The sequence below is a fragment of the Mesoplodon densirostris genome, chromosome 12 (genome assembly GCF_025265405.1).
Source record: "Mesoplodon densirostris isolate mMesDen1 chromosome 12, mMesDen1 primary haplotype, whole genome shotgun sequence".
NCBI classification, from domain to species: Eukaryota; Metazoa; Chordata; class Mammalia; order Artiodactyla; family Ziphiidae; genus Mesoplodon; species Mesoplodon densirostris.
Window position 1 is genome coordinate 21,585,243 of NC_082672.1, and position 13,088 is coordinate 21,598,330.

General features: G+C 39.8%; 1 protein-coding gene across 1 annotated transcript in view; it reads right to left on the minus strand.

The window, feature by feature from the left end:
• Window positions 1–13,088, minus strand: part of PHACTR2 (phosphatase and actin regulator 2) — a 270,335-nt gene that overhangs the window by 8,552 nt on the left and 248,695 nt on the right. The window contains exons 8-11 of the mRNA XM_060115252.1: window positions 12,842–12,998; window positions 8,849–8,904; window positions 2,866–2,927; window positions 55–192 (exon numbers count right to left, since the gene is read on the minus strand). Coding sequence (XP_059971235.1) covers window positions 55–192; window positions 2,866–2,927; window positions 8,849–8,904; window positions 12,842–12,998 — 413 coding nt within the window. The remainder of the gene's footprint in view (window positions 1–54; window positions 193–2,865; window positions 2,928–8,848; window positions 8,905–12,841; window positions 12,999–13,088) is intronic.

Genomic DNA, 13,088 nt, shown 5'->3' on the forward strand with positions numbered 1-13,088 from the left:
AAACAATAAAATCATACATAAATAAAATCATGGCTCAAGCCACTGAGGTCTTGCCTTGTCTGCAGGTGTTAACCTGGCCCAGGGCTTGTCTGCCCGGCGATCATAGTCAGGTGAATCGGTGACTTCTACATACTCATTAAACCGCAGGATCCTTCGAGCTTGCAGCTCTGCCACTGTGGGTCTCAGGCTGAGCTGCAGGAGGATAGGGATGAGTTCAGTAAACCATGTACAGCCTCATGGTGGCACGTTTTCTACAGAGTACTTCAAAGTTATGGTTACATAAGGTCACTTTCAGATATTAAAAAAAAAAAAAGGCAGCAGCATCTTGGGAGTTTCTAATGAGAACTAGAAAGCAGTGTGCCCTAATTTTGCAACTATAAAAATCACCATTGTTAGATAGGTCACAGTCTTTAGCAACCATCTGCATTATGCTATTTTCCCCACCTTGCCTGGCACTGTGATAAAGGTGCCTGTCATCTCTGACACGGGGACAGACACAATAGTAATCCAGATATAGTATGGCTGCTTTGAAGATTGAATGATCAAGACAAAAGCCCTACAACTTATAGAAATGAGAATAAAAATCTCTGTTCCTACTATATTAAAACTGCATATTCGGAAATGCACAAAGTTACAACAAAGGAATGGTCCAGTGAAGGCTGTGCCTATGGCAGTCTTCCATGAGAGTCTAAGGACACAGGTCCAGATCTGACTTTACCCTTGGCCAGAAAAGCTGATATGCAGCAATGAGGAGGGTGGACGCACTGGAAAAATGCACTTCAGTGAGGCCACGACTGCTTAAACCCAGCTGCAACCTTAAGACACTTCCAATAACTCGGAGTCCCCCTGTGGTTTTTGTCAAATTCAAATTTATGGTTATATTTAATCTACCCTGCCCTGTGTGTGTTTGTTTTCCTCTCATGGTCCTTTCTCAAGCCCAAGAACAGACACGGATTGTCCTGAGAGACTAAAGAAACTTGGCCCCTGGTTGAACAGGAATCATCTACTGTCTGCTATTAAGTTTCATGCTTTTGTGGCCTTTCTTAGTTGGGAGGTGTCACAGTATTGTCAGACAGGTAGACCCAGGCCTATGTTTTGCCCATCGGGTCCATTTTCAGTATTTTTCTCTCCATACATATACTCTATATACAGCCAGACTATCCATGGTTTAAGTGGTCCTCTTTGGAGGCATTCCTTATTTGCATGGGTTCAATTTTTGGAAAAATTAAGCACTCTCACAAAACAAACAAACAAAAAAAACTGATGTTTTTGTGGTCAAAAATCTCCCCTTTCCTTGATTTCCTCTTGAGTAAAACCAGAGGCTGAACTGTCAATGCTCTAACATTCAAGGCATTCAAGGATTCTTAGGTCTGGGTCTACACCCTGAGCCTACGTGACCTGGGATAAGGCAACGGCAGCTCCTTCTATCTTCATAAAGCCCTGGTAGGTGATGGACAAAGGGAGGAAAAATCTAAGTGGTTTTGTTATACTCTCAGTTACTGTCCTAGCCATACTGCTAGCTTCTTACTGCCTCTCTAGGGCAGGTAGGATTAAGAAGGTAGAGAAACCCTTGCTTCTGGGGACTTCCCACAATGCAAGTGACCAATGGTCACAGAGGTCAGAAGTTCTCCATGTAGTCTTGCCCTTCAGGGCTATGCCTGTTACAGGTTAGCTATTAGTGCTATGGAATATTTTGCACCTATGGCAGGGAGCTCTGTGTGGTACAGGCTAGTGGGGGTAGGGCAGCTCTGCTGTCTCCGAGAAGGACCCAAATGGACTAAGAAAAGACTATATGTATGACAGAGGTGAGCTGGAGCAAGGAGGAGGGGTTACCGCTTATCTGTAGCTGGTAACTTAATGGCCATTGAATTGCTAGAAGAGCCATCTCAAGAAATTCAGTTTATAGTGTCTTTTTTAACTTGATTATTGTTTGATGTTTGGGATCTCTGAGGGGAAAAAAGAGATGAATTAAGGCTATTTTTCCCTAAAAATCAAAACCAAAACGTCTCAAAATACAGTCTCCAACTTTTCCATGGGAATGGAGTGCTTCTTCTTTCTGCCTTGGAATGTTTTGGCTGTGAACTCCCCAGCCAGCCCAAATAAATGTGGGTCAGGTCATACTCTTTGCTGCAGATGTCATATTTTACTCATCCTGCCTTATCCAGCTGTGAAAGGTATATCTGAAGAATTACTGAGCAAGGTGTTTATAATGAAATATAAACTCTGATATTGCTTAATTTTTCCAAAGATTATTATTATTTTAACACTTGCCGAAAAAAGCGAGGGCCCTGGTATCAGATTTATATTTTCATAAATGGGTAGAAACAATGGTCTGAGTTTTGGAGGTAAGCCATTCGTCAATTTGGGTAGCACTGCAGCAGGCAAGCTGGATGATCAAGTTCACTTAATAAATTACTCATCCAGCTCAGAATCTTTAGCAGTAACAAAGTATTTATTCAGTGTTTCCAAAACTGCATGGAAACAGTGAGCATTTTTACAAATTATACATTGAAATGTTAATAATGGTTATCTCTGAATGGGAGACGTCTGCATGATTTTCTAGTCTTTTTTGTTCCTTTTGACATTTAAAAAAATTTCACACAGATTATATGTTATTTTCATAATTGGCAAATGTAATTTAAAACTTTTGACTGTCGACTTTTCAAAATTAGCATATTATGCATTAATATAAACATAATTCATATTGCAAACATTACATTGATTTTAATGTCTGTGATTAGTCAGTAGACTAATAGGAATAATCATCCCTAAATATCAGATTTACATGTAAAGCGCTGTTTTGCATTTTAAAAATGAAGTATATCTCAAAATACACATGCTCATTAACCATCATAGTTTCATCACCTTTCTGCTGAGTCTGCGTTTAAGCTCCATTTTTGCTTCTTGCTCTTCTTCTTCATTCTTTTCTGTTTATTAATTGGGGGGAAGGGGAGGAAAGGCATGAAGACTTAGTTATTATAAAAGATTATACAATCAGAAAAGTAGCTCAGGCCACAGTTATTTGACTTCACGGATATTGATCAAACACTCCACCAACATCTTTAAAAAGTTATCAAAAGATTCTGCAGAAGGATCAATCATTAATTTACAGATATATTATTTTTTTCCTTATAGGATTGGTTTATTTACTAATTGTAAAACTTTTTGCTTCCTGACTTCTTGTTCTATTCTGAAAAAGCCACAAGAGTGCCCATACTCCAGTGAAAGCCTCTCACTGCTGATCATCTCATAGGCTTTTATAAGCACAATTTATCAGAATTCAGATAAAAACTTACTACTGGATCTGGCCTTTGTGTGAAAATCTGAATCACATCAAAAGAACAAATTAGAACCACCTGATGCATGTCTGAGTTGCTGATTTCCATTCAAATCCAAGCAAAATACTTGATTTGTCTGCTTTGGTTTCCATAGAAGCAGAAGGTAATCATTTTTTTGGACTTTGCTTTCAAACCAGAATGTTCTGAATGGGGTTATGGTGTACGGTTGATGGAGATGATTTATTTTCTTGGGATGCTAACTTTCCAAAGTCTTCTCTTTCTCTAGTGCTTCACCAAGTAGTACAATTTAAAGGCCAACTCAAATGAACGCTGTCCAACAGATAGAATTAAGAAAAAATCGTCCAGAATTTTAAAAGAAATAAACACTGCTCAGGATTTTAATGGTTGCTATTTGATGAACTTCTCTCTGTTGATTCCTGTAGCTCATACTTTGTTTGATAAGTGAGCATAGATTCTTGGATACCAATGCTTACGAAAGAATGTCTTTTAGAAAGTGCTGTTATGAATTCTACTGAAGGAAAATCACACTGAATAAAGGCTCATCCAAAAGGCTGAAAAAGAAAAGTCTCCTCTGTAACAGATAGATTTACTTTTAAAATTCAAACAGACTTCTTAGCACTAAGATTGTTTTTACTGTGAATACAGTATCAGTATTCAATATTTGCAACATCTGTATTTGCTAGCTGAACATGCTAAATTCTCTATTAATTTTCCTTATCTGGACAGGGAAAAGTTTTGACATTCTTCTGAAATACTAATTTTAATTTATAAGAAAGAGGATGGGGCCTCCCTGGTGGCGCAAGTGGTTGAGAGTCCGCCTGCCGATGCAGGGGATACGGGTTCGTGCCCCAGTCTGGGAGGATCCCATATGCCGCGGAGCGGCTGGGCCCGTGAGCCATGGCCGCTGAGCCTGCGCGTCCGGAGCCTGCGCGTCCGGAGCCTGTGCTCCGCAACGGGGGAGGCCACAACAGTGAGAGGCCCGCATACCGCAAAAAAAAAAAAAAAAAAAAAGAAAGAGGATGATCAGTCTGGTTATTTAGACAAAGAATGAACATAAACTGAAATTACCCTGCAAGACAAGAAACAACTAGTTAGTATGCTTTCATTAAGTGCCTGTGAGTGTCAAACAAAATTTGATTATAATTCGGATTTCCTCCTATGAAAATACTGTAGGTTTTTCTAATTGCTTCACAAAATAAATTGCAATATATCCTTTGATATCCTTAAAACACATCTTTAGGGTCAAATAATTACTTTATTATTTTTTTAAAGGAAGTGGGAGACTCAGAATGCAGGCAGACATCTGCTGCTCTCTTCTTTTTTTTAAAAAAATTTTAATTAATTAATTAATTAATTAATTTTATTTATTTGGCTGCACTGGGTCTTCATTGCTGTGTGCAGGCTTTCTCTAGTTGTGGTGAGCGGGGACTACTCTTGGTTGCAGTGCGCAGGCTTCTCATTGTGTTGGCTTCTCTTGTTGCAGAGCACAGGCTCTAGGCATGTGGGCTTCAGTAGTTGTGGCATGCAGGCTCAGGAGTTGTGGCTCGCGGGGTCAGTAGTTGTGGCTCGCGGGCTCTAGAGTGCAGGCTCAGTAGTTGTGGTGCACAGGCTTAGTTGCTCCAAGGCATGAGGAATCTTCCCGGACCAGGGCTTGAACCCGTGTCCCCTGCATTGGCAGGCAGATTCTTAACCACTGCGCCACCAGGGAAGTCCCAAATAATTACTTTATATGAGTTGGATAAAGCATGTGGATTGTAAATTATATATAATAGACAAACACTGAACTTGTGGTTCATGTGATTCAAACTAGGGCTTTACAAGGTCAGGCCTTTGATGATATTAATAAAAAGAAAAATATAATTGTTAAAACATTTCAGTTATTCTTCCTATAATATGATTATGCTACATTTTCAAAGGTACTTTCCAAAGACAAAATACTGGATATCTAATATGACTCAAAGCTAACGAATGCTCCAATATTCAAGAAATACACAAAACATAATTTCCTGGAAGAGAATGTTAGATAATTTTGCTTTATGAAGCATACTGCACATCTAGGTGTCAGCTAGTGATATTTAAAAAAAGAAGGGCCAACTGTAAATAAACAGGATTTTACCAATTGGGAATTCTTCTCTAACATCAGGAACTGACTTCCTTAGATTTCCCATATTTGAAATTATGCCTCTAAAGAAGTTAGAGGAAGAGGGTGAGAGGTGGAGGAAGGCCAACGTGACTGTTCCTAGGAATCTTACTAAATAGTCATTGTTAAATTTTCTACTAAGAGTCAAGGTTAAACCTTAAACTTGGTTGTAAAAAATTCACCAAGGGAATTTCCTGGCCGTCCAGGGGTTAGGACTCCGTGCTTTCACTGCTGAGGGCCTGGGTTTGATTCCTGGTCGGGGAACTAAGATCCCACAAGCCGTGCAGTATGAACAAAACAAAACAAATATTCACCGAGTTTTTGGAACTTTAAAAAAAAATTATTAGAGGGCTAATTATAAAGTAGGATGGAAGCACGTCTGGTCACTTTAAGCAGACTGGAGGGATACTCATGAAGGAAGTGACTGGCTCACTGAAAAATCCCACCCTCAGTAACTCATCAGAGCAGAGAGGGGCAGGTACCAGAAGAGCCACGGAAAGCGTTTGCCATAAGTATACAAACGATACACGTAGTTTACAGCAGTGGGCACTACAAGAAACCTGCCTGCCAAGTGCTGCCCAGAGTCTTTCACGGATGATGCGAAAAGGAGAAGAAAGAAAAGCACCAAAGTACCAACAACTGGAGTATTATTATATTCTTCAGTCACCAACTCAGATAAGATGGATTAAAAATAGCCAAACATTTTTTTTGTGGGATTGTTTCACTTTTTGCTGTTTTACATGTTTCCATATGGGTGTTGGTAAGAAATGAAAATACATTTATAAACCTATTTTGAAATACATCCAAAAAATGATGGCTCCATGGATGGACAGATATGTGATAAAGTAAGATCTTAATGGTAGAATAAAGATAGTAGATATATGGGTATTACTGTAAAATTATTTCAGCTTCTCTGTATGCTTAAAAAATTACATAACAAAACACTGGGGAAAAATACATGCAGAACTCAATGGCTTAATACAGGTTTTCTCTATGACAATTTAGCTGGAATTACGGTCCTAGCTAAATAGTATTAGAGGACCTGAATATTTTATCCCTACCCTGTAGAAGATGTTCCACGAACATCTCTTTTCCTGATAAGCAAAAGTTGATCCTGCAAACACCAAAACTTGCTTTCTATTTTAATAATATGAAGAAACTAGTTCTAAAATCTAACTTAATCTATATGTTTTTTTAAAAAACCCTAGATGCATTAAAATAGGAGAGAGATCAAATTAGGTGTGATTCTGGGAAAGATACTAAGAAATGAAATTTGTCCTGTGGTCTCCAATTAATGCTATCAGCGTTGACTGCCATTTGATTCATGTTTATTAAACTAGTGACAGGCTTGGATTTGAGCACTGCTGAATGTTTTATGCTATGAATTAGTTTCCTAATCTGTCAAGAAAAGATGACCTCGTTAAATAAGTGTCCTTAAAAATCACACCACATCACACACAGACTTTTCTTCAAATTGACAATCATATTGCTTTTGAACAAAAGATGGAGATAAAACAAACAAACAAGAGTAACCTATGTGGAAGAACACAGAAGCAAAGAGGAAGTGAATAAAGTGTTATCAGCTCTGGCCATCCAGTTCCCTGGGACTGCTCAGCAGAATGTTTTGGGTGACCTCCACCAGTTCTCTTTTCTGCTTCCCTTGGCCATACGTTATGTCAGGAGATCATAAGCCAGTTATCAGCTTCTCCAGACTGGAAACGTGTCTTTTGTTTCCAGCATAAGCACATTTAGACAAACTAAGAAGGAAGTAAAAAAAGGCTGGAGTCAAATCTGAAGTTGACTTTGGCGTTTCACTCTTTCCCCAACCTCCAGGAAAATGGAGTATAAAGCCAACACAGCACTTAAGATCAATGTGTGATAAATTTCTAATCTATGAAACAGTTCCTCAAATAACCAAACAGCAATGTGGTTTGGCTCTGTCTGTCTCCCAGGAGCAGGAAAGAATTACCCAGAATTCACTCTTTCTTTTTTTCTAGGTATTGCATCAGGCAGCCAATAAGATACACTCTCTGTGTTTTAGGAGCTTATGGACTGCATTTGAGCTTATCTACAATTTAATTCATAAATATTTTCCAGGAACCTATTATTAGAAACCATGAGCCTTTTTGGTTTGGTTTTGTCGTCAAAATGAGATGTTGCTTTTATTCTTCCTCAGAAAGCTAAACACAGTTGTTGTTGTTGTTTTTTTTTCTTATCTAGCCATGACTTTTTCCATCTCCAAACTGGCTCTTCTACACACTGATGGTCACTTGTGTCCTTCTTCTTTGGGTTCTATGCCAGTTATGCTCAAAAAAGGCCAGAAAAAAACCTTGCAAGGAAAGAACCCCATAGACTGGCAGTTCATCCCACTGTTCAGTCTTCACTGTCTGGTTGTCTTAGTAATAGCAACTGTAGTATAAATATGCTGTTAAAATCTTTCTTTCCTTCAGGAAAGAAAACAACTCATTTGGAGAATGGGGATCACCCAGACAGGCCAACTTCACTCTAAAAGCCTGGTTGAAAAAGATTTCCCGCACGCCAGCGGCTCATTACTATTATAGTATTCTCTGGAGTTCTGCCTATCCCTGCTCTTTGATTTTTCATACAATAAAAAGCTCTTTTGAAACTGGGTTAATGATACAGAAAACTACAGCTAGGCTCAATTTAAAAATATCCATTATTTAACTCACTGTGGTTAGTAACCACATTGATCCACTACAGCACAACAAACCACTTCTATTCGTTGTATAGCTTCAACATATGAACTCCAATAATAACGTAAATACGACCGGACCAATGAGTAAAATGTAAAGTCCAAGAAAATAGAGGGGGAAAGAGAATGGGAAAATGAAGTAGGAAAATGAATGGAGAACTCCTTAAGTGCTGAAAACTTATAAATAACTCAAGAGGGAAACAGAGTTATCATAACAAAGGAAAATGAAATGGATTGAAAAATTCCTTTTCCCATAATTCTGTTTTAAAGGGAGTCATTTGTTAAACCTGGCAACAAACGATTATTAATAATAATATAGGAATGTTTGATTTATTTCCTTGTGGATTTTTCGGTCTTTTTTTGACATTTAGTTGCAAGCAGACTAGAGCATTTTCTTCTATTTAATATTTGGGTGAAAGAATACATGGAATAAATTTCATCTTTCTTAAAAACAACTGTCACAACCACGACACTGCTCTGGGGTATATCAGGCTTAAAGCCATAAAATGAAACACAAACTTCAAGAAATTGTTTTTAAAATGATATAAATAATTATATAAAAATGTGATCTAAATGGGCCATTTCAGTCATTCGTGAATAAATATATTAAGGTTCCCTGCTGACAAATGGATTTTCTCTAGAGGGAGTTTGTTCATGGTTACACGAGGAATTCGCTGTGTAGTACAGGATACTCACGCTTCAGGATATTTCTTTGCTCTAATTCTTCAGTTGTGGGCCTCTGGCTAAGTCTCCTGTGATGAAAAAAGATATACTGCCAGTTACAAACAAGGCCATCTTAATGGGAGATGCAAAATAAAACAACAAGCAAAGCTGTATTTTTTCGTGTTTTGAGAAACAAAAATCCATTTTTAAGCCTACAAAATAAAAGCCTCCTTTCCATTAATTTGGAGACTAGAGATTGTGGCTGAGACTGCTAATTATCCCCTCCCACCCATACTCCCTTCTTCCTTTTAGAAACAGAACCCCCAGAGTTTTAGCTGAACACCCAGCTATAGATTTCTGCCTCCCTACAGACAAGGCGCAGCCGTGTGACTGAGTTCTTGCAATGGGATGTGAGCAGAAGCGGTGTTTGTAATGTCTGCTTTTTACACTTAAAGTGACTGGGTGTGTATTCCCTTCTCTCTTTCCTTCTTCCACAGGCTAGAACTTAAACATGGTCATGTGAGCCAGCTCAGATCGTGCAGATGAGGATATCCACAGAGATGGAAGAGCAACAAGACAGAAGGAACCTGGGTGCCTATCTGACTGCCTGGAGCTGTGCTCCCCACCCATGCCGGACAGCCCACCTACCCCTGCACTGCGATGTGAAAAAGAAGCAAACACGTGGAAGTGGCTTGTTTAGACCACTGCACTTTTTGGTCTCTGTTAGAGCAGCTTAGCCTGTACCCTAATTAACATACAGACAATTAGAATCTAAAAAAAGGCTCAAAGGTTCATACCAATTCATGAGATGATCCATTTATTCTGCACAGTGCTTTCAGGAAAATATTACTTTTAGGATCTCAAATAAATTTACAATGTACATAAAGTTATCTTGAGGTACACAGGCCATTTCCATCAACCTTCAAGAAAAGCCAGCCTCATTTGGGATTAGTACCTGATCATTTGTACACAAGAGCTCAATGTCTTATTAACCCATTAAAATTTTGTTCTTGGTCTTGTTTGCATTATTAATTTGTTGTTAATCACAGACAAAAACTTCCTCTGGATGCACTGATAGATTGAATTTGTGCAAATTAAACTAAATACATGAAAGGCAATCTTAATGCAAGATACTATCAATTCTAAATGTTCATGGCTGTGACAGAAATGGTATGAAGAATTAAAATCAATGATATTTTGAAAAGCTCATTAAAAAGTGGAACATTTAATCTTCATCAGCGCTACCCTGAAATTCACTTAATAAGTGAGCCCACAAAAAAAGCCAGTGAGGGCTTCCCTGGTGGCGCACTGGTTGAGAGTCCGCCTGCCGATGCAGGGGACACGGGTTCGTGCCCCGGTCCGGGAGGATCCCATGTGCTGTGGAGCGGCTGCTGGGCCCGTGAGCCATGGCCGCTGAGCCTGTGCGTCCGGAGCCTGTGCTCCGCAACGGGAGAGGCCACAACAGTGAGAGGCCCGCGTACCGCAAAAAAAAAAAAAAAAAAAAAAAAAAAAAAAAAAAAAAAGCCAGTGAACATCTATGCCAGCCAGATTTTGTGCCATTCATATATCCTATACTATATATCTGTACGATATCCCCCAAAGACATCATCCTTCTTTTGTTTATGGAGTTTCCTTTCTCTGGAATGCCCTCCTCTCCTTCTTCACCTACTGAAATCTTTTTTTTTTTTTTTTTGTGGTACACGGGCCTCTCACTGTTGTGGCCTCTCCCGTTGTGGAGCACAGGCTCTGGACGCACAGGCTTAGCGGCCATGGCTCACGGGCCCAGCCGCTCTGCGGCATGTGCGATCTTCCCAGACCGGGGCACGAACCCGTGTCCCCTGCATCGGCAGGCGGACTCTCAAGCACTGCGCCACCAGGGAAGCCCCTGAAATCTTATAAGTTATTAAAGGCTCCTGGTTCTTTGTCCCTCTACAGCAGTTCTACATAAATTATACATCAATTAAAGCACTTATTATTATAAAGATAATAATCACAGCTCTCATTAATTCATCCTTTTAAGTCCCAGTCACTGTGCTGGGGGCTTAGCTTACATTATCTTGAATCCTTGAAACAATTCAGCAAGGTAGCATCCAGTTCCCATTTTACAGATAAGAAAACGAGAGATTAATTCCCTTGCCTTCGAGAAAACACTACTGAACGATAGAGCCAGGACTCATACCTGGTCCTCTTGACCTAGATGTTTGTGCTTTTTACATGATCCGCATCACTCAGTATAGATTTTGCCTCTTTCACTAGACATGGAGTTCTCTAAGGCAGGAACTGTAAGTGGTTTATCTTTGAATGACAGGGACTAGGTGTGCTGAGTTTGTAGAAAAACAATTCTATAAAATTTATATACTTTAAAAAACCCTAAAAACCTTACCCTGATAAGATTTTTATAGATATGGACTACATGTGTGTTTCTAGAGGCTCTCAAACTTTTGGGGGTTGGAGTGGAATTTAACAAAAACAGAAGAAGTGCTGCTTTGGTTGGCAACTTAGACCTACAATGAAGGAGTCCCCTCCCGCCTCACCCCAAAAACACAGCCGCTTCCCTAGCTCTCCCCAGGAAGCCTGAGTATCCTCTCCAAGAAATCCTAATGCAGAGTTAGAAAACCACCACTCTACAGTTATTTCATGGTGTCAACTTCTCATAATGTTCTTCATCAGTCCCCTGTTTTTGAGTGTTTTGGGTTTGTTTTGTCACTGCTCTAAATACCCTTTGAATAAACATCTTTGGAAAACACAGGGTTTTTTCCCTTTTAGATTATTTCCTTCTTGTATAACCTCCCAAACGGAATTACCATGTAAAGAAATACTGTTTTAGAATTCTTTTCTTGTATTATTAAGTTGTTCTTCAGAAATATTGAACAAGAGCCAAGTATATGTTTCCTATTTTCTCATAAAGTTGCCGACATTGGGTTTAATTTATAAAAGTGTTTTGCTAATTTAAGAGGTAATACTTTAAATTAATAAAAAATATTTAATGTTCTTAAGTGCTCGCGAGGATCTAGGCACTAACATACCTTCAGTGTACCATCTCATTTAATCTGCACAAGCCCCGGCTTGGCCCCATCTATAAAACAGACAGTGGCTTCTGGACCCCTCACATGCCTACCCTGCAGGTACACCACAGTCACAGAAATCTTCCACTTCCAAGCAAGGGGAGGACTTTTCTCCCACCTCTAAATCTTGTTCTGGTGTTCCAGGCTGTTCCCTTCTCCCAATTTATGCAACCTATTTTTTATTCAGAGTAAGGGAAGTTAGCAAAACAACTAATACTTAAATATGTTTAAACTGATCATAAAAAGGAGAGCTTCAGCACTTGCTTCTATCAAAACTGCCAGTTACATGGACTTCCAATGCCACGAGTGGCAAAAGTAGAAATCCTACAATGGCGGAGGCAGGAAGTGCAGTCAGATGACCATTTTTTGAAGTGAAAAGAGGGAAGTTTCGATATGAGGGCTATGGCTACCTGACTAGGATGGAACTGGCCGTTGAAGCTACTTAATATTTCTGTAGTCTCACAGCCCCCAGGGCAGAAGCTGATGGCAGTCATAGGAATGCTATAGGGAGTCCATGAATCAAACCAGGAGTTGGGCAAACTATGGCTCGCAGGCCAACTCTGGCCTGCTGCCTGTTTTGGTGAAGAGTGTTTTCTTGGAATGTAGCCGTGCTCATCTGTTTATGTATTGTTTATGGCTGCTTTCATGCTACAATAGCACAGTCAAGTAGCTGCAATAGGGACTGCCTGGCCAACAAAGCCTAAGAGATTTACTAACTGGTGCTTTATAGAAAAAGTTCGTCCCCACTTGGATCGGGCTTTGGCGACCTCAAAGCTACTGGCTACCTGGACCAAAAAGGAGCTTCTTTGAGTGATTCACCATCCAAGACCAACTTTAGAAGACCAGATAGGCCAGGCGTGCCCTTCCATGAGGGAGTCACAGTGATCTCAGTTAGGGAGGGAACTGTAGGAAGGAGAAAAGTAAGAATTAGTCAGTGCTGTCCCCAGATTTCAGCAATTACCTGACAAGCTCAGTTCCAATTTGCTGTCGGATTTCCTGCCTCTCTTCTTCAGAGGTCCGCTGCAAGATGTTTTTGTCCTCTAATTCCTTCTTAGACGGTCTGTTGCCGAGTTTGATAGCAAGGGTATCCCTTCGTCGTATTTTACTTGCCAAAGCACCTGAGGATTAGAAAAGGCAGAAAGGCAGAGAAAGGATTTTAGCCAGTGGCACTCAGGTTACACGTGGGCAGGGACTTTAAATAGAGTCCA